The following is a 25,972-nucleotide window of genomic DNA, read 5'->3' on the forward strand; positions in this document are numbered from 1 at the left end:
GACTGGGGGAAACCAAAGCATGAGGGCAGGACAGGCTGCACAATTTGCCAGACCCAGTGCAAAATGAAAATGCACTGGTTCAGTTTTGAACAGTGTGTTCAAAAATGATTAAGAATCTCAAGATAGTGACGGCAGAACATTCAGCGAAGCATGGGCCGTGCTAAATGTCAGGCTCGTGCGACTGCACAGGTGAACGTCCATGAAGCTGGCCCCGATGAAGGAGCCAGGGGCTCTTCTAGGGGCTGAGAAGACAGCATAGACACCCCCACCTCCAATATCTCCCCCTCCCTCACGCCCGCAACCCAGGAGACTCACTCCAGGCTGGCATCCAGAGTTCAGCCTCCAGAACTCCAAAAGCTGAGCACTTCAGGCCCTCTAGGGGTCAGGTGAGTCCCCACGGGGAGAGTGTGTCTCAAACCCAAATGACCCTGCTGGCCCCTGGGCATTCTCAGCCAGGGGCCCTGCTGGCAGGTGGGCTGGGTCATACATGCTGGGCTCAGCAGGGCCCTCAGTTCTGACTCAAAGCCCTTCTTTCTCACTGGAGCAGGGAGTGAGGAACAGTCAGGGCTGATTCCCAGAATAAACACTCCACCCATAGTCAGCCCCAGCCCTCAGCCACGGCAAGCCAGCACCAACAGGGAGAGATCTCCCCAGGCTGCCTGCTCAAGGTTAATAAGTCACCCTGATCTCACTCCTGCCATCGCTCCATCCTTGTGCCTGGGCCCCCACTCACAGTGGGTTGCAGGCTTCATTAATAACAATAATAGCTACCATTTGCTGCACTCTTTTTCTCCCCTCCCAGCATTGGTGGGAGCCCTTTGTGTGCCCTCTCAGTAGAGCCTCACATAGCTCCATAACAGGCATGAGGATCACCATTTCACAGATAGGGAAACTAAGAGAGATGCGATGACTTGGCTAAGGTCAAGGGCTAGAGTTTGGGATTTGCTGCCATTCATCTGTCCCGGTTCCTATCATCTCTCCTACATCTGTAACATAGGTCTTCAGGCTCACTTCTCTGTGTTGTCTTGTATTATTCACTTCCTGCCCCTAGAATAGATTAAACGCTCTGGAAAGACAGGAGCTGTACTTATACAGCTGAGTTTCTGCTGGACCTTGCATCGTGTGTTAATTGAAAAGCTACTTACTAAGCATCATGTTGTGCAGGAAACCCTCCTTGCAGTGGGCAGGTATGTGTGTGTGAATGAGTAAGCCATGTCCCCTCTGGGTACTGATGTAAGGAGTCCCCACTAGACTGAGAGATCTCCTTGAAGACCTGGCTGGGTTTGCTAGCCCAGCACACAGTAGGCCCTCAATAAATGTTGTTGAATGACCACATGATAACAATTTAATAAGCATCTGTTGAATGAATGGGAACCTAGGAGATGTTCAATAAATGTTTATTGGGAATTCCCTGGCAGTCCAGTGGTTAGGACTCGGCGCTTTCACTGCTGGGGCCCAGGTTCAATCCCTGGTTGGGGAACTAAGACCCCACAAGCTGCACAGAGTGGCCAAAAAAAAAAAAATGTTTATTGATGAAAGATTAGGGGACCAGATTCAGCCCCCGAATATATTAGCAATTATCTTAGCTCAGGCTGCTATAACAAAATACCACAAACTCGGTAGTTTAAACAACATGTTATTCCTCACAGTTCTAAAGGCTGGAAGTCCAAGATCAAAGTGCTGACAGATTCAGTTCCTGGTGAGGACTCTTCCTTGCTTGCAGACAGCCACCTTCTTGCTGTGTCCTCACATGGGAGGGAGAGGGGGAGGGAGAGAGAGAGAGAGAAAGAGATCCAATCTTTCTTCCTTTTCTTGTAGGGGCACTGATCCCATCATGGGGACCCCACCCTCATGACCTTATTTAAACCTAATTACCTCCCGAAGGCCCCATGTGCAAATATTATCACACTTGGGGGTGGGGTGGGTGTGTAGAGCTTCAACATATGAATTTGGGGGAGGACACAAACATTCAGTCAATAACAGCAATATTTATGAAGCATTTATGAAGAGGACATCCCTCTTCACCCACCTTTCACTAAGAAGGAGGAAGCCGTGCCTGGCCTAACTACTATAGCAGGTGCTGCCTCCCAGAAAAGCATACCGTGAAAAACCCTCTCAGAGACTGGCCCTCTGAAACGTCCCGTACCCCTATCCTGCCACTTATCTGATGCCCCAGGGAGGTAGCGGGTTATAACACAAGCTTTGGAATCAGATTGACTGAGACTGCAATCTGTTCTATGCCTCCTACTAGCTTCTAAGACCTTAGCCAAATTACTTAATCTCTGCCTCAGTTTCTTCCTCTGCAAAATGGGAATAATAATAGGACCCACCCTCAGGGTTGTTGTGAATATAATGAAAGTAAAGCATCTCATACAGAGGAAAAACTAGTCTGGCTGAGAATCGGGGGTTTCTGGTTGGGTCAACTCCACCAAGCTAATATATATAGAGTTCCTCATTCTTGTTGGATTTGCAGGTGCCAAATTTAAGGGTTTATTTGGCACCTAAGGGGACCCCAGCTGGGTCCTGGAATTGAAAAGCGGTGGGTCAGGCTTGAAACCTGGTAGTGACCACTAATGTGTATTGAGAATGTACCTCATTTAATCTTCACATCAACCTCAGAAAGGAGATACTATTATTCACTATCCAAACATTGGAATCCCAAGTCAGAGTTCTCACTGGGAGCAACATGCTTGTCCATGAAAACAAACGGGAGTAGAAAAACAAAGAAGAAAGGCCCTCCGGGTTAAGGCTTCTTATGGTCAGGTCCCCTCGTGGGGCAGAGACCTTTGGATTTCACTTGAATCCGTTCCCGCTGAACTGTGAGACCCAGGAGGGCAAGGATGGCTGGGGTTGTTCACTCTCTGTCCCTACTGTCGCACAGTGCCTGGCATCCTGTAAGCATTCCATAAGCATTTTTAACAAATATAAAACTAGCCCCTTGTGTACCTCTTTTCCATACACCTGCATTCCCTCCGGGCTGGAGCCCGGCGCCGCCAACGGGGGACGAAGTGAGGCCCCAGGCTTCACGGCCGCGCTGCGGGCTAAATCGCTGCGATCCGGGATGCCGGAAGGGGGCGCTCTGTGGCCTTGGGTCTCCGCCCCTCCCCACGCACTGGTAGGTCAGCGGACCCAGAGAGTCGGCCCTTAACAGCCCCTTCCAGAAGGCGCTAGGTCCCGAAGCTGGCCTTCCCCAGGGATCATCTGCCGGCTAATGTTTAACCCGGCCTCATTCCACATTATCCACACGAGAGAAACTGGGGTGGGGTGGGGGCAGGGGAGGTCACCCCCAAATTGCCGCCTTCCAGGCCTACTGGCCTTTCATGTATCACCCAACAGTTCATGAGCGCCTACTCTGTCTATTCACGCAACAGTCGTGAGTACCTATTACGTGTCCATTCATACAACCTACTATGTATCCATTTGCCCGAAATATAATGAGCATCTACTATGTGTCCACATAACAGCTCACAGCACCTATTATGTGTCCATTCATGCAAAAGTCATGAGCACTACCATATGTACATTCAGTTAAGATGGAATGAGCACCTACTCTGTGTCCATACGAGCAACATGTCCTGAGCACCTACTATGTTCCAAGCACTGTGCCACACACTGAGGATGCTGCGTGATGAAGACCCACTCGTCCCAGGCTCTGGCGGGGCACCGCAGCATCAACTACACGAATGAAGGCAAAATTACGCCCAGAGTCAGATGCCTCACCTATGGAGGATGCTTTTCCTCTCCTGGACCCCTCAAGGCCAGCTGGCAGGGCTGGCCAACAGCAGGAGGGTTGTTTTTGAACCAAGATTTGCCACCAGACAGCAAGAAGATAATTGGGCGGGGGCTCTGGGTTGGCCCAAACAAAACACACTTAAGAATGCGAGTCTGGGGTTAAATCTCAGGAGGTAGAAATCAACTCAGCCGTGTGCGGGTGCGGGGCTTTCTCATTAGCGTGTACCCACTCCTTCCACTTCCTAATCGCTGGCACCGCGCTGGGAGCTGAGGGTCCAGGCACGATCAAGGACCCCAGCGGCGCTCGGCCTGACAATGCAGGTTGTCCCAACTGCTGGGACCAAGACCGCGGTGGGGCCTCCTCCTTATTCCACGGGAACCTGAGGCCGAGGGCAGGGCGAGGACCCGCCCGACGTCCGACGGGAAGGATGGGCTGAGGCCCACCTCGAACCCTGGCTTGCACCGCCCCGAATCCGGAGCCAGGGCCTCTGCCCGCCGGGCCCTGCCCGCGCGTTCCTGGAACTGAGCTGGGCGGAGAAATCAGGGCCTGCGGAGAGGCATTCCTGCCGCCCTCCCCGCCGCCCGGGGCCGCAGGGGGCCAGGCCAAGGTGACACCGCGAGAGGGAGGCGAGGGGCCCCCGCCCCCTCGGCCGCCGCGACCTCCTCCATCTTCCCGGTCTTGGGGCTTTTCCTCTGGGCCCGCACGCCCTCTCTCCGGTCCTCCTCCGCGCGCCGCCCCCTCTCCGGGCTTCCCCGAGGGCGGGACGTCCCTCCCCACCCCGCCACCCCCAGGCCACCTCCTGGGCCGTGTCCTAGAGCTGCCCTCGGGCCGGGGGCGGGGCCGCGGGGGGGGTACCCAAGGATGGGGCCGCGGAGGACGCGCGCGGCTCGGCCGCGGCCCAGCGCCCCCTCCCTCCCGGTGCCCGCTCCCCCGGCCGCGCCGCCCTCCCTTCCTCCCCTCCCCCGGCCCAGCGCCGGCTCCCGGCCGCCCCCTCCCCCCGACGCGCACGCCCCGCCTGGCAGCTGGCGCCCCGGACCTGGGGCCGCGGCGGCGAGAGGGGTTTGCTGGGAGGGCGGGAGTGAGGGAAGCAGCGGGGGAGGGAGGAGGGAGGGAGGCCGCCCCCCGCGCCCCTCCTCCTACCCCTCCTCCGCGGCCCGCCTGTCCCTCCTCCCGCCGCCTCCCTCCTCCCTCCTCCCTCCCTCTCTAAGACATCCCCGCACGGCCCGGCCGCCGCGGCCACCTTCCCTGCCGGAGCTGCAGATGTGGCGGAGCGGCCGGGCGCCGGGCGGCCGTGCCAGGGGAGCCTGCGCCCCGTGAGCCTCGGGCCCTGGCCCCCGCCCGCCCGGCCCCCTCCCCCGCTCGCTCTCCCGCCGCCCCCAGACCGCCGGAGCCCGCAGCCGGGAGCCCGACCGCCCCCGCCGCCGAGGTAGGAAGACCCTAGGCATCGCGCCGTGGGGAAGGGAACCGGCGAGGGGGGCTGGCCTGTCGCGCGGGGGCTGCGGGACCCGAGGGTCGCCTCCCCCTCCCTCGTCCGCGCCTCGCCCCGGGCCATTGTGAGCCCTCGCCGGGGCCCCCGCGCTTGCTCCCTCGCTCGCTGGCTCGCGCGCTCCCTCCCTCGCCGGCTCCCCGGCCCCGTCCCTCCGTCTCTCTGTCTTTCTCCTCCCTCCTTACCTCCCTCTGTCCGGAGGCCGGGCCGAGCTGCGGCCGAGCCCCGGGCGGGAGCAAACTTCGGCGGGGAAGTTGGGCGGCCGCGGTGGGGGCGTGCTGCGGGGTGAGAGGGACCCCCACCCCTACCCCCGAGCCCGGCCACGAACTTGTCTGGGGCAGCCGGGCAGCCGCCCCTTCACACGGCGGGGCTGTTTCTAGGATGGGGGCTGAAAGGTGTCTCCTCCCTGGTCCAGGAAAGTCTCCCCCTGCTGCCCCTGGCTAGCCCCGACCTTCCTCGGGCCAGGGGAGGGAGGCGTCCCGGGGGGTCAGGACTGGGAGCTGGCGTCCTGGCCAACACTTGTTCCTCCCCTGCTGTCTGGGTGCAAGCAGAAGGGTCTGGCAGAGTGGGGAGGGCAGGGGTTTCCAACCCGCCTGAGAGAGGGTCTGGAGGGGGCAGAAGGAGGGGGCAAGGCAGGTGCATCCCGAAGGAGGGAGATGCCTGCGCCCTGCTTCCCCGAAGGCCCCCTGGGATGGGGCTGGAATCCAGGCTGGCACCTGGAGGCCTTGGCACACTGCCCTGCCCAGCCGGGTACTCAGGCCACAGCAGGGCAGCATGCGGCCTGTCCGCCTCTCCAGGAGGGCCCGCCTGGCCGGCCACCCTGGGCAGTGATGGTTGCAGGGAGCTGCCCAGCCCTGCCCTGGGGCCTGGGAAGCGGGAAGGGATCCTGGGAGGAGCCCTGGGCCCCCAGCCATCACAGCCCAGGATCTTGGCTCTGAAGGGAACGCTTGACACTGAGGGGGCAGCCAGGCCAGCTGGGGACCTGGCCAAGGCCTGGGCTCCCATGGTTCTTGGTCTGGGCCAGGGACAGGGCCTGAGTTGTGGTCCTTGGAGGCAGCCATCTGAAGGTCCTACATGCCTTGTCTTGACATCCTGGAGGGAAGGTGGGGCTTAACTAGCAGCTACGGAAGACAGGCCCAGGGAAGGGGAAACTGGCCCCTTCAGTGTGCCCACCGCCCAGCCCTCCCCAATCCCCACACCAGTGCCACGGTGCCACAGCTGTTCCAGCCCAGCTCACACAACCCTCTCCACGACCTCCTCGGCACCTCCCCTCTGCTCCTCCTTCTCCCCTCTGGGCCCAGGCTGGGCCTCCCAGCTGGCCCTGGCTGGCCCCGGGGGAGGGGCTGCACCTGGGGGCCCCTCCCAGGACACCCCTTTCTGAGCTCCAGCCCAGCTCATTTCACAGCCCAGCCCAGCTTGGCTTGGCCCTGTCTACAGTCAGCCAAGCAGGAGGCAGTGCCAGGGGCTTGGGCACCATTTATGGGGGTTGAAGACCCCTTGAAAGCGGCCCCGTTTTCCTTAGCCCCTTCCCCTCCCCCTCCTTTCCGGAGCTGCCATTAGCGCTGACCCTCTGACCCCTATGCCTGCCCGCCCTTCCCTGTCTGTGACCTTTGACCTTTGATGTTAAATCCCTCCAGCTGGGGCTCTTCGGCCCCTGAGTGACCCTGATGCAGGACCCCTGGGGGAGCCTCTCCCTGCTCCTGGCTCTCTACACAGGGACACCTGCCAGTCCTTCCCTCACTGATGGGGAGGAGGTGCCCCAGGAAGCCAGACAGTGAGTCACCCCACTTCCAGGCACCACTGCTTTTGGGGTCAGTGGCTTTGGGGGATTCACTGGAGCTGGACCACAGCCTGGAGGGTGAGTGGGAAAAGCCCCTGGCCTGGGAGTCTGACGTCCTGGGTTCGACATTTGGCGGTGCCACCAACTCCCGAGGGTCCTTGGGCCAGGCTCTTCCCCCTTCTGGGTCTCAGTTTCCTCTTCTGTAAAACCAAGGGGTCAGACAAGGTGAGCTTCCTGACCTGCAGAGTCCATGAGAAGACCTGGGGGTGGGGGGTGCCGAGAGGGGGCTAAGGCCAACAAAAGCCAACTCTCAATTATCCGTGGGTGGAGCCACTATGAATAACTGAATGCCACAGACATCCAGAAACCTCATTTTAAACAATCCTGTGAACTGAGTCCCCCCCAAAGCTTTTGTTGTTTCTGAAAAGCCCAGCTGCAAATGGGTAGCCACAGCGATGTCTTCTCCTGCCTGGGCTCCCCTCCTTGCTGGGAGTGCCGGGCAAAAGCGCAAACTGGTCTGGGGACAGAGCTCTGCCAGGGCCTTTCCTTGGAGCTTGTCAGAGGGCCTGGATCCCTCTCAGCCCCATCGTGTGGACCCCTCTCCCTTCTCCCCTCCTTTCCTGGCCTTGGCCCAGGCGGTGGGAGTGTCATCTGCCACCTAATCCTCCTGGGGTCTGAGCTGCCTTATAGAAGGAAGAATGTGTTTTCCTGACATTTTCCTATGTGCATTTCCATCTACCCCAACTCGACTTGCCTGGAATCCGAATTTCCCACTTGGGTGAGGGGGCGGGGACGGGCGCCAGGCAGAGTTTGGGGCAATCCCAGGATGAGGGAGGGTGGCGACAGCTGTGGCTGGGGGACCAGATGTGGGGCTGGGGCGTGCAGTTGAGCTCTCTGGGAGGCGTTTGGGGTGGGGCCCCTGGCGCTGAGAGGCACACCAGGGGTTGGGGCGAGGGCTGCTGCTGGCTCGCTGCTGGCTCTCTCCCGCGCAGGAGGCCTCCCCAGGTTCCCGTGTTCCAGGCAGGGCTGAAGAGGCCCCTCACCCAAGTGGGAAATTCGGATTGCAGTGGGGAGGCCCTGAACCGAGTGGAAAGAGGTGGTGGGGGGGTGGGTCTGCCTTTTTCGAGGCTTTGAGAAGCCCTCCTCTATTCGGGGTTATTGTCATTTTATATTTCACACAGATGACTGAGGCCAGAGGGCTGACCCCTGGAAGGTGCTGGGTGGTCCTCCCTTCACCTCGATAAGCACCCTTCTCAGAGGTGGGGGTGTCCCTGGCTGGCGAGGGGGTCTTTGGGGCCAGCCAAAAGATGTGGATCTCCCCCCAACCCAAATTGCCTCCCCTCCCAGGGCCTGTGAAAGGGTCCTAGAGATGGGCCACAGTCCAGACATGAGTCTGGGGGTTCACCTCTCTGAGAATGCCAGGGCCAGGCGGGGATGGGATACCCAGCCTTGCCCCAGCCTGCCTCCAGCCCTGGGTGGGAGACACCACAGCTTTTGCAAGGCCCTTGGGACACATCTGCCCTAGTGGTTTCCAGGGTGGCCGCTTCAGTCCCACCCTGGGGGCAGGGACTCTGCACTTTCACCCAGGACGTCTAGTGCTTTGCTGATCAGCCAGGGTTGGGGTGACCCTGACACCTGGACAGGAAAGGACTTGCTGAGTGGGTGGGGGGTGTCTTATGCAGGGGCATGGTCTGGAGTAGACCCAGGTTTCTCTCCAGGATCCAACTTAGCCCTATAAACCCCTGCTGTCTCTCCAACTAATAAAAATATCAGCTCAGGTCCTGGGGGCTGGGGGTGGGTTGGGGAGGTGAAGTGGGTCAGGAGAGGGAGCAGCAGGGGAGGAACGCCTCTAACAGCTCCCTGAGAAAATCAAAAGGATGCCTTCCAGTGGCCATCACAGGCACTGACATCTGTCACCTGAAATTGCTACATTAGCCTCGTGAGAGAGACTCATTGATCCCTATTTGACAAATGAGGAAACTGAGGCACAGGATGGAAGAGGGCCGATGGGCATCTGGGCCTGAGTTCCTGGGTCTGCTATGGCTCGGGAGGGTGGGGTTGGGGTCTGGGGGCCTGGCACAAGAGAGGAGCCTGCTCTTGCGGGGGCCCGAGCTGGCCCTAGCAGCTGTGCGTACTGGGCCCCGAGCCTCCATCCTCTCCCTGGCACTGATCCTCCTGGCCTCAGCTCCAGACTTCTCCACGGGGGAGACGAGGCCTGGCCCAGGTCTGCAGGGGTCCTTGGTCCTCTTTCCCATTCCAGCTCTGGGGCTGTGGGACCCCTCCCAGGTGCTCCGGGAGCCCCAGAGGTCTGACCTGCCTCCTGCCTGGGACATGTCTCTTCAAGCTCCCTCAGGCTGGGCAGGGTAGAGGCCCTGGCTCTGGGCATCTTGGGGGGCAGGGAGCTCTGGCTCTCCACTCCCCTCCCCCTCTCAGATGGGATGGAGGGTCTGGGTAACTGGAGGGGCCTGGGGGCCACAGAGATGGGGGAGGACTTCCCATCTGCTCCAGTTGCCCCTGGTGGGGGATGGGCAGCGGGGGCTGAGAATCCTCCAGAGCCATAACTGGGGGATGGCTGGAGCCTCCTCAGGTCCTTTGTCTTCACTGCCAGAGAGGCCAGGTAGTACCTCCACAGCGAGGGCCCGACGTGAGCATGTGTGACATGCATGTGTACACGTACCCCCCTCATGGCAGATGGCTATCTGCAGAAGGACTCAGACCCGGCCCCTGGCCCCCTCCTCCAGTCATGGCCAAGGGAGTGTGGGAACCTGCTGAGGCCCCAGGAGACTGCTGAGCTGCCTGAATCAGCCCCGGGAGCGTCCAGGAAGACAATCCTGCCTGGCTGACCGAGGGTCTTGTTTGCCTGACACACTCACAGGGTAGCATCCCACTGGGACCCTGGGAGTAAGGAGGCGGGTGGGGAGGAAACTGAGGCTCAGAGACTTGAGGGCTTGGCCCAGGGTCACTTGAGATCAGGGAGGGTCAGGGGGAACCAGAGCCTAGGATTGTGTGGTCCTGGCCCCTGAAATGTCAGTTCAGCCTGGGAATCCCCCCAGCTTCTCTGCTGCCCCCCATCCTCTGCATGGGCATCATGTGGGGACAGCTGTGTCTGGAGGAAGCCTCCCTCCCTCCCCCCATCGTCCGCCTGGGTCTGCCTGGCAAGTCCCAGCCTGCCTGAGCCATTTCTCCCCAGGGCCACTCCTTCCTGCGTCCAGACCCCCGGCAACCCCCATCACCACACTTCCAGGCTGACTGACCCAGAGCTGTGATGTCCACCTCCCCCCAAGGCCGTGGGGCCCTCCATCGTCCTGCCTGTTGTAAAGTACCCCCCATTCCAGTGCTGCTGGCTATCTGCCTGCCAGCCCCGACCTCCTCCAGGCCAGGCCCCCAACACCCCCTTCAGGATACCTAGTGGACACCCTGAGTGGTCCCGTGGGCCCTGGGCCCCAAGGGCCTGAAACAGGCCAGGCCTGGCACGGCCCCACCCAGTGGGTGTTTCCTTTGGGTTCATGCCCCTGGCTTCTGGACTTGCTTTGCTGCCCAGAGTGGGAGCAGGGGAGGGGCAGGGGTGGCTGGGAAGAGGGCATGGGGGTGGAGTCCAGAGTTTGTGCTGGAGCTCCTGCTGGGCCTGGTCTAGACCAGCTGTTCTGGGGCGGCTCTGTGTCAGGGCTGGGTGGGAGTGGCAGGAGATGAAGCTGAGGGAACTGCGCCCTTCTGGTCATCCCAACCGATCAGGGTGATGCTGACTGCCTTACCCTCACCGCCCAGGTCTGCTCCTGGGTCCCTTGCCCCAGACAGGGAGGAGGAGACTTCTGTGTCAGGGCCCTGCCTCGTGGGCAAGCCACTTCCCTCTTTGGGCCTTAAGCGCCTCCACACCTCCCCTGCTGGTAGGTACCACCAATGGATTCGTTCTCTCATTCACTCAGCAAACATTCACTGAGTACCAAGTGTTTGAGAAAAGTGAAGGGCTGGGGATTTCCCTGGCACTCCAGTGGTTAAGACTCTGTGCTTCCACTGCAGGCGGCACGGGTTTGATCCCTGGTTGGGGAACTAAGATCCATGCCTTGCAGCATGGGCAAAAAAAAAAAAAAGAGAGACGGGAAGGGCAGGTGTGATGGTGCCGTTAGGGGTGTGGTGTGGATATTCAAGCTCTGGTCCTACTCTAGGCCAGCCCCCTCCTTTCACCAATGGGGAAACTGAGGCCCAGAGCCTTGCTCACATCAAATCGGAGCAGGCCTGGTTGTCTGGCTCTGAGTCCCCAGCACTTCCCATTGCTGCTCAGTTCACTGTGGTGGAAGGAGTGGCATTAGTGATGCACTTGTGAGGACTTGGACCCAGGGTGAGTGTGGCAGGCAGCAAGGGGCCACTGCAGGGCTAGGGATGCTGCCCTCAGCGGTGTGGGGACAGAGGCAAGTCCTCTGCTCATCTCTCAGGCACCTGGAAGAACAGCCATGTATGGCTGCAAGAGGCAAAGAGTGAATCAGGGGAGACTCTCTGGAGGAGGAGATCGGAGGGGAGCAGCAGCTGGAGGAGAATATGGAAGCGCAGAAGGTTGTGAGGCAGGAGCTAGCACCCAAGAGCATCAGGTGAGCAGGAGGCAGGGAGTCCTGAGAAAGGAGGTGCTGAAGGGGAGAGCCTGGGAACAGGAGATTGGGCTGGAAAGGAAGATGGCAGTCTTCTGTGTAGAGCAGACCATGGCTCCCCAGTACCCTCCAGGTCCTGGCCCAGCCTCTCTCTTGGGCTTCCTCCTCTGCTGAATGACAGGCAGGTTCATTGTGGGTCAGTTGGGGCCACACTCCCAGGCCTCTGCAGTGTTGGGCGCAGAAAGAATGTGGGCTTTGGAGCCTGGAGGTGAATCCCAGCTGTGCTATTTATAAGCTCTGTGACTTTGGCAGGTAACTGAACCACTCTGAGCTTCAGTTTCCCCATCTGGAAAGTGGGGAGAATAGCACCTAATTCACAGGGTCCTGAGGATGAATGGAGATGGCCCACAGCACTCGTTGTCAGGACCCCAGCACTTCACTGCATGTCCACGTGGCCAACTTGGATCCAACCCCCCAACACACACACACACACAGGAGCGCCCCACCCCTAACATTGTTCACCTCTGTGAGTCTGGGCGCCCTTCATTCTCATTCATCTGTGGGCCCCCAGGACCGAGCGGAGGGCCTGGTGTTGGAATGCATAACTGAGTGGTTGGTAAATGAGGCGGAGGGAAGGGCCAAAGTCCAGAGCCCGCCTAGCCACCTCCTGCCACCTCCTGCGGTCTTGAGTTGGTGGGGGCTGTTCGCAGTGGGCCGGGTCCCTGTCCCGGGGTGGTGGGAGGGTTGGGCCGTGAGGAGGGGTCCCCAGGACTTGGGTGGCACTCCTGGGCTCGTCCTGCAGCCAGGCTCAGTGTGGGAAGCACAGTGTTTCCTTCTCTGTGGGGACTGGGCCTCATCCCCGCTCCCACCCATAAGCCGAGACTCCTGGGTCCAGGACCCTGACCCTGGTTACCTGCCGTGTCCTGTGTGTGGCGTGTGTGTGCACAGGTGTGACACATATGCATGTGCCTATATGTCTGGGGGTGCCATGGGTGCCCATCCATGTCCTGTGGGACACTGGCCAACGCCTCTGCAGGCCCTAGAGAGCACTGGCAGAGCGCCCAGCCCTGCCCGCCCACTCCGAGTGGCAGTGCTGCCTGGCAGGGCCTGGGCTGCTGTGCCTAAGCCTTGCTGGTGTGTGTCCCTGTCTGGCTCCCCTGGTGCTGGCCCCTCCCAGGGATTTGGGCGGCCTGGGGGCCCAGCCCTTCCCTCTCCACCCGCCACCTGGGCGTGGGGGCTGCTTGGCGGGCTTGCCTCTGGCTGAGGCCCAGGTGCAGGCAGTGCTCATAGCCCCACGCACCACCCCCCCCACCCCCAAGCTGGGCAGACAGGAAAATACCAGACATAGTTGTGCAAAGGTGGCTGCAGGCAGGCAGGCAGTGGGGGGTGGAAGGCCGACTTGATGGGCCTGGAGCCACCAGGCTAGGGGAGGCCTCTGTGCCAGGCTGGCCCTTGCAGCTGGATGGGTGTGTGTGTCTGTGTGAGTGTGCATGTGCAGGCCTGGCCCATGTGTGAGCTGCTCCCCCCCCCCCGCCCCCGAGCTTGAGCCTGGTGTCACCCTGCTGGCATTGGGGAAGGAAATGTAGCTCCTGGGAAGCTGGAGCTGGGGAGGGGCATAGGGGAGCCAGCTGCTTGCCTTCCAGCATCAGTGCTGCTTGAACCATCTGGGTGACCTTGGAGGCTGAGTTACTGTGTGGGGCACCCCCAGCCCAGGGCTGGAAACAAGAATCTTCAGGGCTACCAGTTGCTGGCACCTCCTGTGTGCCAGGTGCCTGGCAAGCTCGCCCTGTGGGGTGCCCCGTGAGCTGGCACCTTATCCATGGGGCCTGTATTCCTGATGAGGAAACCAAGTCTCAGAGGTGTGACAGGGGACTGGGACCTGGTAGCCTGACTCTGGGTAGCGCTTTCTAAACGTACCCAACTGGGGGTTCCCAGCATGCACCCCTGCTCAGGAGGTGCCCAGCTGGGAGCTTTCCCGAGGCCCCCATGGCTAAGCAGAGAGCTCAGCCCTGGTTGCGTCACCTGGAGGCCCTTGAGCTCCCACCTGGGCAGGGTCTGCCCTCCAGGGGACCTGGGGAAGCCCCCCACCCTCACCCCCATGCTGGCTGAGTGCCCATCTTGGGGTGGGGGCGGGGTATGCTTGTCAAGCAAGAGGTTCCTGGGGAAGGCGAACCCCACGCTCTTCCAGGAAGTGCTGCCGGTACTGGCCCCTCTCCTGGGACCTGCTTGGGTCGAGGCCTCAGGATAAGCCCCCTGGGTCCTGGGAGGAGGCTTCCTTCTTCCAGGGCTGCTCAGAGCCTCTCCAGGGCCTCCCAGTGCTCTTTCTTTGATGCAGTTGGGCTCTGGAAGGTGGCTTGGGTTAGCTGTGGCCACTCCACTGGATAGCAGAGACTGCGGCCCTCCGAGGGGCACAAGCTTGTTTAGTTACACCCTCAACTGAAGTACAGGTACTCCCAGCTGAGGGTGAGACTGTCTGTGATTACAGTGGGAGGGCCGGTCCCCTCTCAGCTGTCCTCACAGCCCCAAACTGGCCAAAGACTGGGGGACTCAGCAGAGCTGGTGACCATTCACAAGTTTGATTAAGCACCTACTCTGCGCCCAGCAGTGTTCTAGGTGCTGAACATTACGTACTAACGGGAAACACTGATCATTGGATGTGCACCATTTTATTGATTTCTCCCCAAAATCCAATGAGGGGTATGTCTTTAAATTTATTTATTTATTTATTTATGGCTGAGTTGGGTCTTTGTTGCTGGGCGCAGGCTTTCTCTAGTTGCGGCGAGTGGGGGCTACTCTTGGTTGCAGTGCTAGGGCTTCTCGTTGCGGTGGCTTCTCTTGTTGCGGGGCACAGGCTGTAGGCATGTTGGCTTCAGTAGCTGTGGCTCGCAGGCCCTAGAGCGCAGGCTCAGTAGCTGTGGCGCACGGGCTTAGTTGCTCCGCGGCATGTGGGATCTTCCCGGACCAGGGCTCAAACCCATGTCCCCTGCATTGGCAGGTGGATTCTTAACCACTGTGCCACCAGGGAAGCCCGAGGGGTATGTCTTATACTATGATTATCGTCCTGTTTTAGATATGACAACAATGAGGCTCAGACTGGGAGGTGACTTGCCCTAAGTCAGATGGGCAGGAAGTGGCAGAGCCAAGTTGGAGACCCAGGTGGTCTGACCCATACTGGAGCCCTGCTCTGTGGCCTGGTCAGGAAGGGGGGCCCTGAGAAGATGAGGCCTGCCCCTGCCCCCCGGCCCCCGCCACTGCGCGGCTGAGGAGGGTGGAGCCCTTGGCCAGAGCAGGGCGCAGCAGCAGTTCCCAGGAATGCAGGGCTGTGGGGCCGTTTGCTTTGGTAGCATATCTGCCCTCAGCTCCCCAAGCCTCCCTGTGGGCCCCCCCCAATAGTCAGCCCCTCCAGCGCCCACTCATGGCCTGCTGTCTCTCCTGGGCTCTGCACCTAGCTCCCACAAACCCCTGGGCAGGGAGGGGGTGGGAAGCCAGACCCCCTTTGCCTGCCCCTTCCCACGTCCATGGGCCCAGGAGGGGCTAATGGTGAACACAGCTTCTGGGCTCACATGGGCTTGAAACCCAGCTCTTCCACAGACAAGCTGTGTGACCCTGGACAGATCACTTAATCTCCCTGAGCTTCAGTTTTTGCATCTGTAAATGGGGATGAAACAACACCTGCCTTAAACAGTGGGCATGCCACCCACTCATGCAACCTGGGCCAGAGGTCTCCCCTCCCAGCCCTCAGCTTCCCCCTCTGTAAGACCCACGTGCTGACAATGATGGTCCCTGTACCAGATGCAGGGGCACCCTTCCAGATGCAAGGAAGCCAGGGACTTGCTTCTGCTTTCCATTCCATAGCAAGAAAGTCACGTGGGCTTTTGAGAGGTACCTCCTGGTTCCTGGTCCCCAAGTCCTAGGCTGGACAGGTCATGGCTGCTCAAAGGGCAGTTTCAGGACAACCCCTGGGAATAAGGAGTGTGCCTCTTGTTGCCCTGACAACACTGCTACCCTGGCGCTCACTCACCTGGTCCCACGCTGCTGTGGGGTGGGCAGGGAGGCCCCTCTTACAGGGGCCCTGTCCTCTGTTTCTGCCAAGGAGACCCTGAGCGCTTCTCAGGGGTCGTGCCAAGCCCGCCGCCCGTCCACACAGGCCCCTCTCCCGGCTCAGGCCCAGCCAGCGGCCCTCTCCCAAGCAGGGACGAGGGGCTTTCTCCAGAGCAGATTCCTGCCGGTGGCTCCCATTAGCCTGGTGACCTTGAGCCTCAGTTTCCCCATCTGTGCCACAGGGAAACCAACGGCGTCACTCACAAGAGCGACTTTAGAGGGTTCAGAGAATTCGTGCACAGACGGCTCCTGGCACATGGTAGGTGCTTAATGGATGCTGACCCCCGCTTTCGGCTGTGCGTTCCACCCCACGCCGCAGGACCCTGGCGGAGGCGGTGACTTGTCCCGGCCTTAGTTTCCCCGAGGGGCCGGCCCCGCCCCCCGCTGGGGTGGGCCGGGCTGCCAGGTAGGGCCGGGAGGGCGCTGCGGGCGCTGCAGCTGGGGGCCGTCTGCGCGCGGCCGGAGGGCGCACAATAGCGGCCATTGTCTGCGCTCGGCCAGCAGGCGGGCGCGGCGGGGCGGGGGCCGGGCCCTCGAGGGCCACCGCGGCCCACCCTCGGGGTGACCCCGCCCCGCCCCCGCCCCCGCCGCCCCCGCCGCCCCGGTGGTCCCCGCGCCACCCCCGCGCGCTCCCACCCGCGCCGCTTCCTCCCGCTCCCTCCTCCCTAATTAGTTCCTTTCGCAGCTGGAGCAGCGGCGCCCGGCTGCGCGGCCACCTCGGCGCCGCCTCCCCGCCCAACCCCCGCGCTCGGGGACCGCATGACCCCGCGCTAGCGGGGCCCTTGTCGCGTCACCTCGCGATCAGCGGGAAACTGAGGCCAGGGTTCCGCAGCCAGGCTCCGCGCTACCTAAGAGACTCGCCTCTACTCTCAGCGAGGCGGGTCACCCTTCGGAGCGTCCCTCTCCTTCTCCGGGAAACAGACACCGAGTGTCCACCTGCCCACCCCCAAATCGATCGGGTGATGGCTGGCTGCCGGCCTCCGGAGGTGATCACAGCGCCAGTCCCGGGGTTCCAGGCCCGGCTGCGTACCCACTCTGGGCCTCTAAGGCCCAGGAGAATTGTGACCCTGGCTCTCGACTGCCCCCATCACCCAGCCCGGGAACAAAGAGCAGAGCCCGAGCCCAGAACTGGCCACTGCTGGCTGGGGGTGGGGGGCGGAAGGGGACACTTTGAGGTTGGCCAAGGTCAGAGCAGGAGTGGGGGTCACAGGCGTCTCCCCTTGGGTGGGGGCAGCCCAGGGTGGGGAGCTGTGGGCTTTTGGGGGCGGCTCCTTCCTCCTTTCCCAGGGGTGGGGAGGCTGGGCCTCCTGGCTGGGCTCTGGCTTTCATCAGAATGAACCCCTGTTCCCAGGGCAGGACCCAGTGGCAGGAAGTGGGGGGGGGGTCTCTGGGGACTGGGTCTGCTGATTAAGGGGGGTGCTGTAGTCCCAGCCTCACTCTGGGAGACAAGCTCCTTTTGGGGTCCTCCCTAGTTCTGGGCTGAGGCAGTGTCTCCTACAAGTCTTCAAAACAAGGTGACCCATGGCTCCTCCCTGGCTCCCCTCTGGCCTTAGGAGAGGGTATCGGGCAGGTGCCAAAGGATGTTACTTGGGCAGTGTTGCCAATGAGAGTCAGTGTCAGTCTGAATTCCCAGTTCCCAAACCATCCTGCCCTCGTGGTACCCTTCTCCAGAACGTCGGGTAGGGGGGTGGGGGACAGAGGCTGTGGGGAGGCCTGTGGCTCTAGGCCAGCTGAAGGACCAGGCCACCAGCCCTTCCTGGCTCCTGAATTCTTAATCAGCATAAATATTTACTTCCTTCCTCCCCTTCCAGGCTCCCAGCACAGAGGAGTTTCAGGGAGGTTGGACTGGGCCTGTGTCTAAAAATAAACAGGTGGAGGGACAGGCAGACACACAGACAGACAGACATAACTGGGGGGGTGGGTCAGGCAGAGGGCAGCTCCCTGCCCAGCCAGAGGAAGAGTGGAGGGGGCCCAGGTCCATCCATCACTGTCACCTGCCCATCTGGGTCTGGAGCTCCTAAGGGGACAGGGTGGCAGTCTGGTCCCAGCCCTCCGGCATCACTGGGAGCCCCTGGCCCATGCATGGCCTGCGGGTTAATCCAAACAGATCTGCCAGCTCCCACCTGATGGAGTTTAACAGGGAAAAGTAAAGTCACAGACCTCGGTCCCACAGCCAAGTGTGGCCACCCATTCTCTGATAATGCTGCCCCCTCCCCAGGCTCAGAGACTCCAATGTTAGCCATGTGCTGGGGTCTTGGGATGCGTCCCCAGAAGCAGAGGGTCCTAAGTGAGGGAGGGGACCACTGTTACCTGTGTGTGCGGAGGGTCTTGGCAGAAGTGGAGCTTGTCGGGGAGATGGATGAGCCCGGGCTTGGAGCTGGGGCAAGCTCCAAGTTGCTGAGGGGCTTGGTCTGGAGAAGATGAGTGAGGACGTGGGGTCCCCGTCCTGCTCCGTGGAGAGAGCTCCAGGCAGCTCTGCAAACACACAAACTGGTGAAATATATGAAGTCTTTTACCATGTGGTGGTCTCAGGGATGTTCCCTATTAAATTGTGAAGAGCTAGATTCCGTGAACGACAGAAAGTATCTTGTTTGGCAGATAGATTTTCAGGGTGTGATCATCTCAATTAACAAACACGAGGAAACACCATTTCCCAGCATGTGAAAAGATTGCTGCTGTAAAAAATGATGTTTGAATTTGGAATAAAGAGTTGACCTTGCTCTTGGGTCACTTATATGTGAAAAAAATTACACCATTGAGAAATTCAAAGTGGTGAAAATTCACCACTCAAAATAAAAGAATATCATCACCATTAAAAAAAAATTATGTATGTATGTGTTTTACTAACCACTAGACAGCTGGTCACTTCCCCCTACCCTGCCCCTGGCTGGCCTGGCTGGGCCACAGTCCCCAGCTGCCCCCTGGTGGTGGCCCAGAGCCCTTGGGCTCCCCACTCCTGTGGGACCCTCTTCTTGGACTGCCCCTGGGAGGCAAGGCCACCTGTCTGTCTGCCCAACCCTTGGGGCCAGGCCAGGCTTCGCACAGCTTGCCTGGGACAAGCTCTCAGCCTCATTCCCTTGGAGGTGACCACAGCTGCCTAGGTGCTAGCAGTCAGTAACTAGCACCTCTGAGGGCCACCTGGGAGGACACTCATTGCCCTCCTGGCCTGGTTCTGGGTCTTCCAGCTCATACCAGGCGTATGTCCCAGGCGTGACTTCCCACTCAGTCAGAAATGACCTTTGGGACTTGCCTGGCCGGGGAGAAGATGTGGCCTTGAATCTGATGGTTCTGCCACTTCCTAGCTCTGCAACCTGAGGCAGTGTCACTAAAACTCCATTCATGGCAGAATGGACCCTGTGAGCTTTGCTTCCCAGAAAAGTCTCGTGGGAAGTGGAGGAGTTAGCTGTGGGTTGGTGGTTGGCTCACCATGATACCTGCTGTCCAGAGCCACTCAGAGGGTCTCTCTACCCGAGGAGACAGCCTTCACACTGCCCAACACCCACTGCCTCTCTGCTCCTGTGGGCTTTAATGGGCTCAGCCCGAGGAGGAGTCTGGGGTCACAGTGTCACAACACAGCTCCTGTCCTCTCCCAGGTTCCTGCCTGAATACCAGCTTGGGAGCCCCTCGCTGCCTGCTGCCACCCCCCACCCCCCAGCCCCCATCAACATGCACTCCTTGGACGAGCCGCTCGACCTGAAGCTGAGCATCACGAAGCTCCGGGCGGCGAGAGAGAAGCGGGAGAGGACACTGAGTGCAGTCCGGCACCGAGCTCTGCACAGGGAGCTCGGCCTGGTGGATGACAGCCCCACCCCAGGCTCCCCGGGCTCCCCGCCCTCAGGTACTGTGCCCGGGCAGGGCAGCAGTCTCTGAGCCCTGATGGAGCCCTGGCGATAGGAAAAACGTCCCAGGTGTATCCACCAGGACACAGTCACAGCCCCTCACAGCCTCACTTAGGGCGCCCTCCACACTGTCCATCCATCCTCCCAGCAGTTTATCTTTGGAGGTGACACTATCCCTGGGAGGAGGGAACTGACTTGCCCAGCTCCTGAAGCCGACACAGCAGAGCCAGGATTCAGACTGAGGCCTCTGGGAGGGTTTGGAGGAGCTGGTAAGGGGCACGGGGGATTCATGGGTAGTAACAAAAGGCCCCGCGGCCCAGTGTCTGGGCTCTGAGGCAGAGTGGTCGGTCAGCCAGACCAACTGAGACTGGGGACCAAGCCCAGCAAGTGCTTCTCAGGGGGTGCTTGGGGCTCAGGTCTTCTGCTCCGTCTCCGGTGGACCCTGAAAACCAGATCTACCACGTCTGAGCTGGAAGGCTCTGGAAGCAGCCCATCCCAAACCTTTCATGTTACAGAAGGGGGCAGAAAGGGACCGGAGAGAAGTGAGAAAGGTCCCTACCTGACATTGTGATGGGGAACCAGGGGCCCTGGGTTCCAGTCTCTATTCAGTTACTTACTCTGTGTGCCAGTCCATTCCCATCTGTAAAATGGGTACTTCCCGTCTTAACCAGTGGCTGAGCTCTCACCACAGCAGAGGTCACATTTGTCAGCTGTACAGGCTGCTACTCAGATTCCTGGGTCCCAGGGTGGTGGGGGGGGGCAGGGCGTGGCTGGTGTCTGCTTCCAGAGTCACGGTGGAGGAGTCGTGGGCAGGAGGGCCTGGCCCGTCAGAACTCCTGGCTCCAGTATCCCTGAATCATGCCTTTCCCCTAGGCTTCCTGCTGAATCCCAAGTTCCCCGAGAAGGTAGAGGGACGCTTTTCAGCAGCCCCCCTGGTGGACCTCAGCTTGTCGCCGCCGTCCGGGCTGGACTCGCCCAATGGCAGCAGCTCGCTGTCCCCTGAGTGCCAGGGCAATGGGGACCTGCCTGCAGTGCCCACCGGCCCGGTAAGGAGGGGATGTGTGTTCTAGAGAAGGTGTATTCCTGGGGCCGCTGTAACAAAGGACCACAAACTGGGTAGCTTAAAACAGAAATGTGTTATTGTGGAAGCTGAAGTCCAAAATCAAGGTGTTGACAGGGCCATGCTCTCTCCGAAGGCTCTAGGGGGAGTCCTCCCTTGCCTCTCCCAGCTTCTGGCGGCTCCAGGTGCTCCTTGCCTTCTGGCCATGTCACTCCACTCTCTGCCTCTGTTATCACACGGCCTCCCCCCCCCTGTGTGTCTGTGTCCAAATCTCCCTTTCTCTTATGGAGACACTGGTCACTGGGTTTAGGGCCCCTGTCCAGTCTGACCTCTTAACTTACATCTGCAAAGACCCTATTTCTATACAAGGTCATGCACACAGGTACCAGGGGTTGGGGCTGGGACATGTCCTCGTGTGGGACACAGCTCAACCCCCAGACAGAGGGAGACCGGGGGTGTGGGGGTGGGGTTTGGGCCCACTGGCCCGTGGGCAGGTGCTGACCAGCTCTGCCCCCTGCCCTCCCCCAGGACCTCCAGCCGCTGCGCTACCTGGACAGCGTCCCCAGCTCCTTCCAGTTCTTCCTGCCCCTAGGCTCCGGGGGGGCCCTGCACCTGCCTGCTTCCTCCTTCCTCACCCCGCACAAGGACAAGTGCCTCTCGCCAGAGCTGCCCCTGCCCAAGCAGCTGGTGTGTCGCTGGGCCAAGGTGAGTGGGGGTTGGGAAGAGTGGGGCAGGGTCCGGGGGAGGTGGCGGCCCCACTCGGGCTCAGCACCCTCTTGGCCCTGCAGTGTAACCAGCCCTTCGAGCTCCTACAAGACCTGGTGGACCACGTCAACGACTACCACGTCAAGCCCGAAAAGGATGCAGGCTACTGCTGCCACTGGGAGGGCTGTGCCCGCCATGGGCGCGGCTTCAACGCCAGGTGAGGGAGGGCGAGGTGGGTGGGGAGGGGGGCCTGGGTGTCCAGCGGCTGAGCTGTGCTCCTCCTGTGCCCTCCCTGGAGCAGATACAAGATGCTCATCCACATCCGCACACACACCAACGAGAAGCCGCACCGCTGCCCCACCTGCAGCAAGAGCTTCTCCCGCCTGGAGAACCTGAAGATCCACAACCGGTCACACACAGGTGAGGGCGGGGCTGGAGCGCGGGCGCCGGGCCATCCCCGCAGCCAAGAGACAGGCACGTACCCCAACTGTTTGACGGTCCCTTTCTGAGTGCCACTTGCTGGGGAAGCCTCTCCCGTGGGTCAGACCCTCGCCACGCGCTCTCGGGACACAGACTTGTCTTCCTGTGTCACACTCGGCATTGTGTTTGTATGATCGTCGACTCATGCCACCTGTGACTACAGTGTGTCTGCTCGCTCCTCATGGACCCCAGCACACAATAGGGCCAGCACTGGCCAGCAGAGCCACACACTTAATTTTATTTATTTATTTTAAAAATATTTATTTATTTATTTGGCTGCGCCGGGTCTTAGTTGCGGCACGCGAACTCTTAGTTGTAGCATGTGGGATCTTGTTCCCTGACCAGAGATCAAACCCGGGGCCCCTGTATTGGGAGTGTGGAGTCTTAGCCACTGGATCGCCAGGGAAGTCCCTTAATTTTAAATTTCCTAATCGCCCACATTGAAAAAAGTACAAAGAAATACACGGTGAGGTGAATTACAATGATACATTTTCTTGAACTCAATATATTCAAAATGTTATCAATTCAATATTAAAACATCAGGGAGGGACTTCCCTGGCGGTCCAGTGGTTAAGACTGTGCTTCCAATGCAGGGGGCGCAGGTTTGATCCCTGGTCAGGGGACTAAGATCCCGAATGCCTGCGCTGCGTGGCCAAAAAACAAACAAACAAAAAAACCCCACACACATGAAGGAGACACTGAAATTCTTCATTTCCTACAAAGTCTGTGGACTCCGGTGTATATTTTACACTAGAGGCACATCTCAAAGGCTCACAGCTTCATGGGGCTCCGGCCAGCCCTGGTCAGCGGGAGCAGCCCTTTAGTAAATCTGGAGGAACTGTGTTGTCAGGGCCAAGGGCATCCACGCAGCGCTCACTGTGAGCCAGGCCCTAGCAGGGTCTTTAAGCAATTACCTGTGGAAGTGGTCGCTGTCATCAAAGTCTAAAGCACAGGCCTGAGACCAAGGGCACACACAGCCAGGCCACAGGCTGGCTTCTCAGCGGCCACGACCTGCCGTCCCCACTGGAGTCAGAGCTCCTGCTGGTGCTGAGCACAGCACCCCCCAAATCACACAGCCCCTGCTCTCAGGGAGGTCTCGGTCTGGGGTGAGGGGCCTGGGGACTGTCGAGTGAGTGGTGGGGGGTGGGAAACTGGGCTGGGATGGCCTGGGCGGCGGGAGCCCCTCACACCGGCACCGGCGCCGCCCACAGGCGAGAAGCCCTACGTGTGCCCCTACGAGGGCTGCAACAAGCGCTACTCCAACTCCAGTGACCGCTTCAAGCACACGCGTACCCACTACGTGGACAAGCCCTACTACTGCAAGATGCCCGGCTGCCACAAGCGCTACACGGACCCCAGCTCGCTGCGCAAACATATCAAGGCCCACGGCCACTTCGTGTCGCACGAGCAGCAAGAGCTGCTGCAACTTCGCCCGCCCCCCAAACCACCGCTGCCCGCCCCTGACGGCAGCCCCTACGTCAGCGGGGCCCAGATCATCATCCCCAACCCGGCTGCCCTCTTCGGAGGCCCCGGCCTGCCTGGCCTGCCTCTGCCCCTGGCCCCCGGCCCCCTTGACCTCAGCGCCCTGGCCTGTGGCAATGGCGGGAGTGGTGGGGGTGCAGGGGGCATGGGCCCTGGGCTGCCCGGCCCCGTCCTGCCCCTCAATCTGGCCAAGAACCCGCTGCTGCCCTCGCCCTTTGGGGCTGGCGGACTGGGCCTGCCCGTGGTGTCCCTCCTTGCTGGCTCCGCTGGCGGCAAGGCTGAGGGGGAGAAGGGGCGTGGGGCGGTGCCGGCCAGGGCCCTGGGCACGGAGGGCCGCAAGACCCCCCTGGAGAGGACTGAGAGCGGCCGCTCCCGGCCAAGTCCCGATGGCCTCCCACTGCTGCCGGGCACCGTGCTGGACCTGTCCACAGGCGTCAACTCGGCAGCCAGCAGCCCAGAGGCACTCACTCCTGGCTGGGTGGTCATCCCGCCGGGCTCCGTGCTGCTCAAACCGGCCGTGGTGAACTGAACCCACTCAGTGGACGCCGACCACCTGTAGCCCAGCCGGCGGCTCCCAGCCCTGCCCCCCCGACGAACGGAAACTCTTCTGCGAAATAGCAATAATGTTCTCCGGCCCCAGGGCCCAGTTGGCTGTGTCCCCTGGGCAGACCCAGCCCCAGATAAGCTGGGCAGCAAGGATGGTGCTAGAAGGGCATTGCTGGCACCCCAGGCTCCCAAGGGAGGAACTGGGTCTGCCAGCTAGGGAGAGCTGTGCTCCGGGGTGCTGAGGCCTGGCTCACCTCTGCCCCACCCCACCCCATCCTCCACCTAGCCCTCAGTCCCCCCATCCCCCAACTCTAGTGCCACCCTCATCCAGTGGCCAACCAGGCAGGTCACCCTCCCTCCCTTGCCCACCTGCCAGCCCTGTCCGAGCAGTGGGGGTGGTGGGGTGGCATCTGCCCTCCTGACTAGCGCCAGGCTCCCTCCCCACCCCCTTTGATGGTGAGCTGTGAGGACCCCCTGGGATCGAGGCCCCACCCCATCCTGCCTAGCCTCACTGGGCCCCTGCTCTGGGGGCTCCTGACCCCTTTCCCTCTGGTCTACCCTCCAGAGGGAGAGCAAGACAGACGCAGGCCCTGGCAAAGCCACAGGAAGAAGCCACCTTACCTTATGACAAGGCGCCTCCAAGCTTGGAGAGGGAGGCCCGCTCTGCCAGCTGCCCCTCACTGCCCGCCATCTGCAGCAGCCAGCACGCTGCCCGAGGGTCGGTCCCTCCTCTGGATTGGCTGACACTCCAGGTTGAGGGGGCTGGCTGACTACTCATCTGCCCCTTCACCACTGGGCCTCCCTCTACTTTCAGGGAGCCCTGAGCGGGGAGAGGTGCCAGGACCTGGGGCCAGCCCAGCTCAGGGAATAGGTGGGGCTGGGCCTGGCCTGGCCTGGGGTGGTGCCACCCTGCACAAGGGGCTGTGGAGGCCTGCAGGGTGGTGTTAGGAGGGGAGGCTGGCTGGGCACAACCCCGGGCTGGGATACGGCTCCTGTCCTGGGAGCACCAAGTCACGGCCAGCACAGGCGAGGGAGGGCTCCAGGCCGGTGCTGGGCACGGGAGCTTCCAGAGGCCATGGACGGAAGGACCTGGCCTTGAGGAGGGGAAGCCAGACGAAAGAGCCTGGACTTGGCGACCTGGCTGCTTCCTTTGGCTTTTCTGAGCTGAGCTCCTGCCCTAGGTGTCCCTGCTCTGCTCCCCCATGGAGGGGGCCAGAATAAGCTAAGGATGCTGGGGCTCCATGTGCCCCAGAGCCCACACTGCTGCCCAAGCCCAGGGAGCTGGGCTCTCCCACAGGCCCTGGCGGTGCAGCACATGTCTCATTCCCCACCCTGAGCCCTCACATTCCCTGCCCGTAGGGGGCCTGGTTCGGTCTGGGAGGTGCTGGCCCAGCAGTCAGGAGCTCTGTCTGGCTCCTAGGCCTGCCCTGCCCTCGGCCACAGTGACCAAGCCCTCCGTGTCGCCGGTTGCAGAACAAGGGAGCTATGGGACTGTAGGGGGGTCCTTAGCAGCCCTGCAGTTTCCCTCCTCTGAGCAGCTCTGCTGACCCTGCCCTTTCCTGGACTGCCCTTCTGTCCCAGAGGGGTCACCCTGACCCGGCCCACTGACAGGGCCCGGCAGCACTGGCTTTGCCCCTTGAAGGGGCTGTGAGCAAAGCAGGAGGGAGCTGGTCTCCTTCCCTCGCGCCCCACCCAGGACCCAGGCACCCCCACCCCCACTAAGGGCCCCAGGCCTTAAGTCCCCATTGGGGTGAGGGGTTTGAGACTCAAGCCCCGGGAGCGGAGGAACAGGGCACTGGAAGGTGATATTAGCTCAGCATGTGACTCGGTGATAGACCAGGCCCGAAGGGGCCGGTGTACGTGTTGTTGTTGTCGGTTTGTTGTTGCACATTCCAGGATATCAGTATTCTAACAGGTTCTAAGTGCCTTTCTATCGTAGCTTATGTTTTTCCTCCTCTTGGCTCCATTGCTGTTAGCATAGAGTTTTAAAAAAAGAAAAGAGATAAGCTAATGACTATAACAATATATTCCTCCATGTGAGAGGAAGTTTATAAAGAAACAATAAAAGTGAGTTACAAACACGGTTTGTCTTGGATGTGCCAGGAGCTGGGCCATGCACAGGAGACCACCTCCGACCGCCCGTGCCTGGCTCTGGGGTCCCCCACCCAGACTGCAGTGCC

General features: G+C 60.7%; 2 protein-coding genes across 4 annotated transcripts; one reads left to right on the forward strand and one right to left on the reverse strand.

Annotated features, from left to right (window-relative positions):
• Window positions 1-4,017: 4,017 nt before the first annotated feature.
• Window positions 4,018-6,617, reverse strand: LOC133104202 (collagen alpha-1(I) chain-like). Its single transcript, XM_061209851.1, has 4 exons — window positions 6,457-6,617; window positions 5,671-5,756; window positions 4,589-5,551; window positions 4,018-4,259 (listed from the first exon to the last, which is right to left on the reverse strand). Exons 1-4 carry the CDS (start codon window positions 6,615-6,617, stop codon window positions 4,018-4,020), a joined length of 1,452 nt encoding a protein of 483 aa, XP_061065834.1.
• On the forward strand, window positions 4,997-25,873 carry GLIS2 (GLIS family zinc finger 2). Of its 3 annotated transcripts, none has more exons than XM_061209024.1 (7): window positions 4,997-5,159; window positions 19,274-19,518; window positions 20,393-20,565; window positions 21,108-21,284; window positions 21,368-21,501; window positions 21,583-21,704; window positions 22,976-25,873. In XM_061209024.1, exons 2-7 carry the CDS (start codon window positions 19,347-19,349, stop codon window positions 23,773-23,775), a joined length of 1,578 nt encoding a protein of 525 aa, XP_061065007.1. In that variant the 5' UTR covers window positions 4,997-5,159; window positions 19,274-19,346; the 3' UTR covers window positions 23,776-25,873. The 3 variants fall into 3 exon arrangements, with proteins under 3 accessions (XP_061065007.1, XP_061065008.1, XP_061065006.1); XM_061209025.1 differs by lacking the exon at window positions 4,997-5,159 and adding an exon at window positions 15,880-15,939; XM_061209023.1 differs by lacking the exon at window positions 4,997-5,159 and having other exon boundaries at window positions 21,586-21,704.
• The last annotated feature ends 99 nt before the right edge of the window (window positions 25,874-25,972 follow it).

The sequence above is a fragment of the Eubalaena glacialis genome, chromosome 13 (assembly GCF_028564815.1).
Source record: "Eubalaena glacialis isolate mEubGla1 chromosome 13, mEubGla1.1.hap2.+ XY, whole genome shotgun sequence".
NCBI lineage: Eukaryota > Metazoa > Chordata > Mammalia > Artiodactyla > Balaenidae > Eubalaena > Eubalaena glacialis.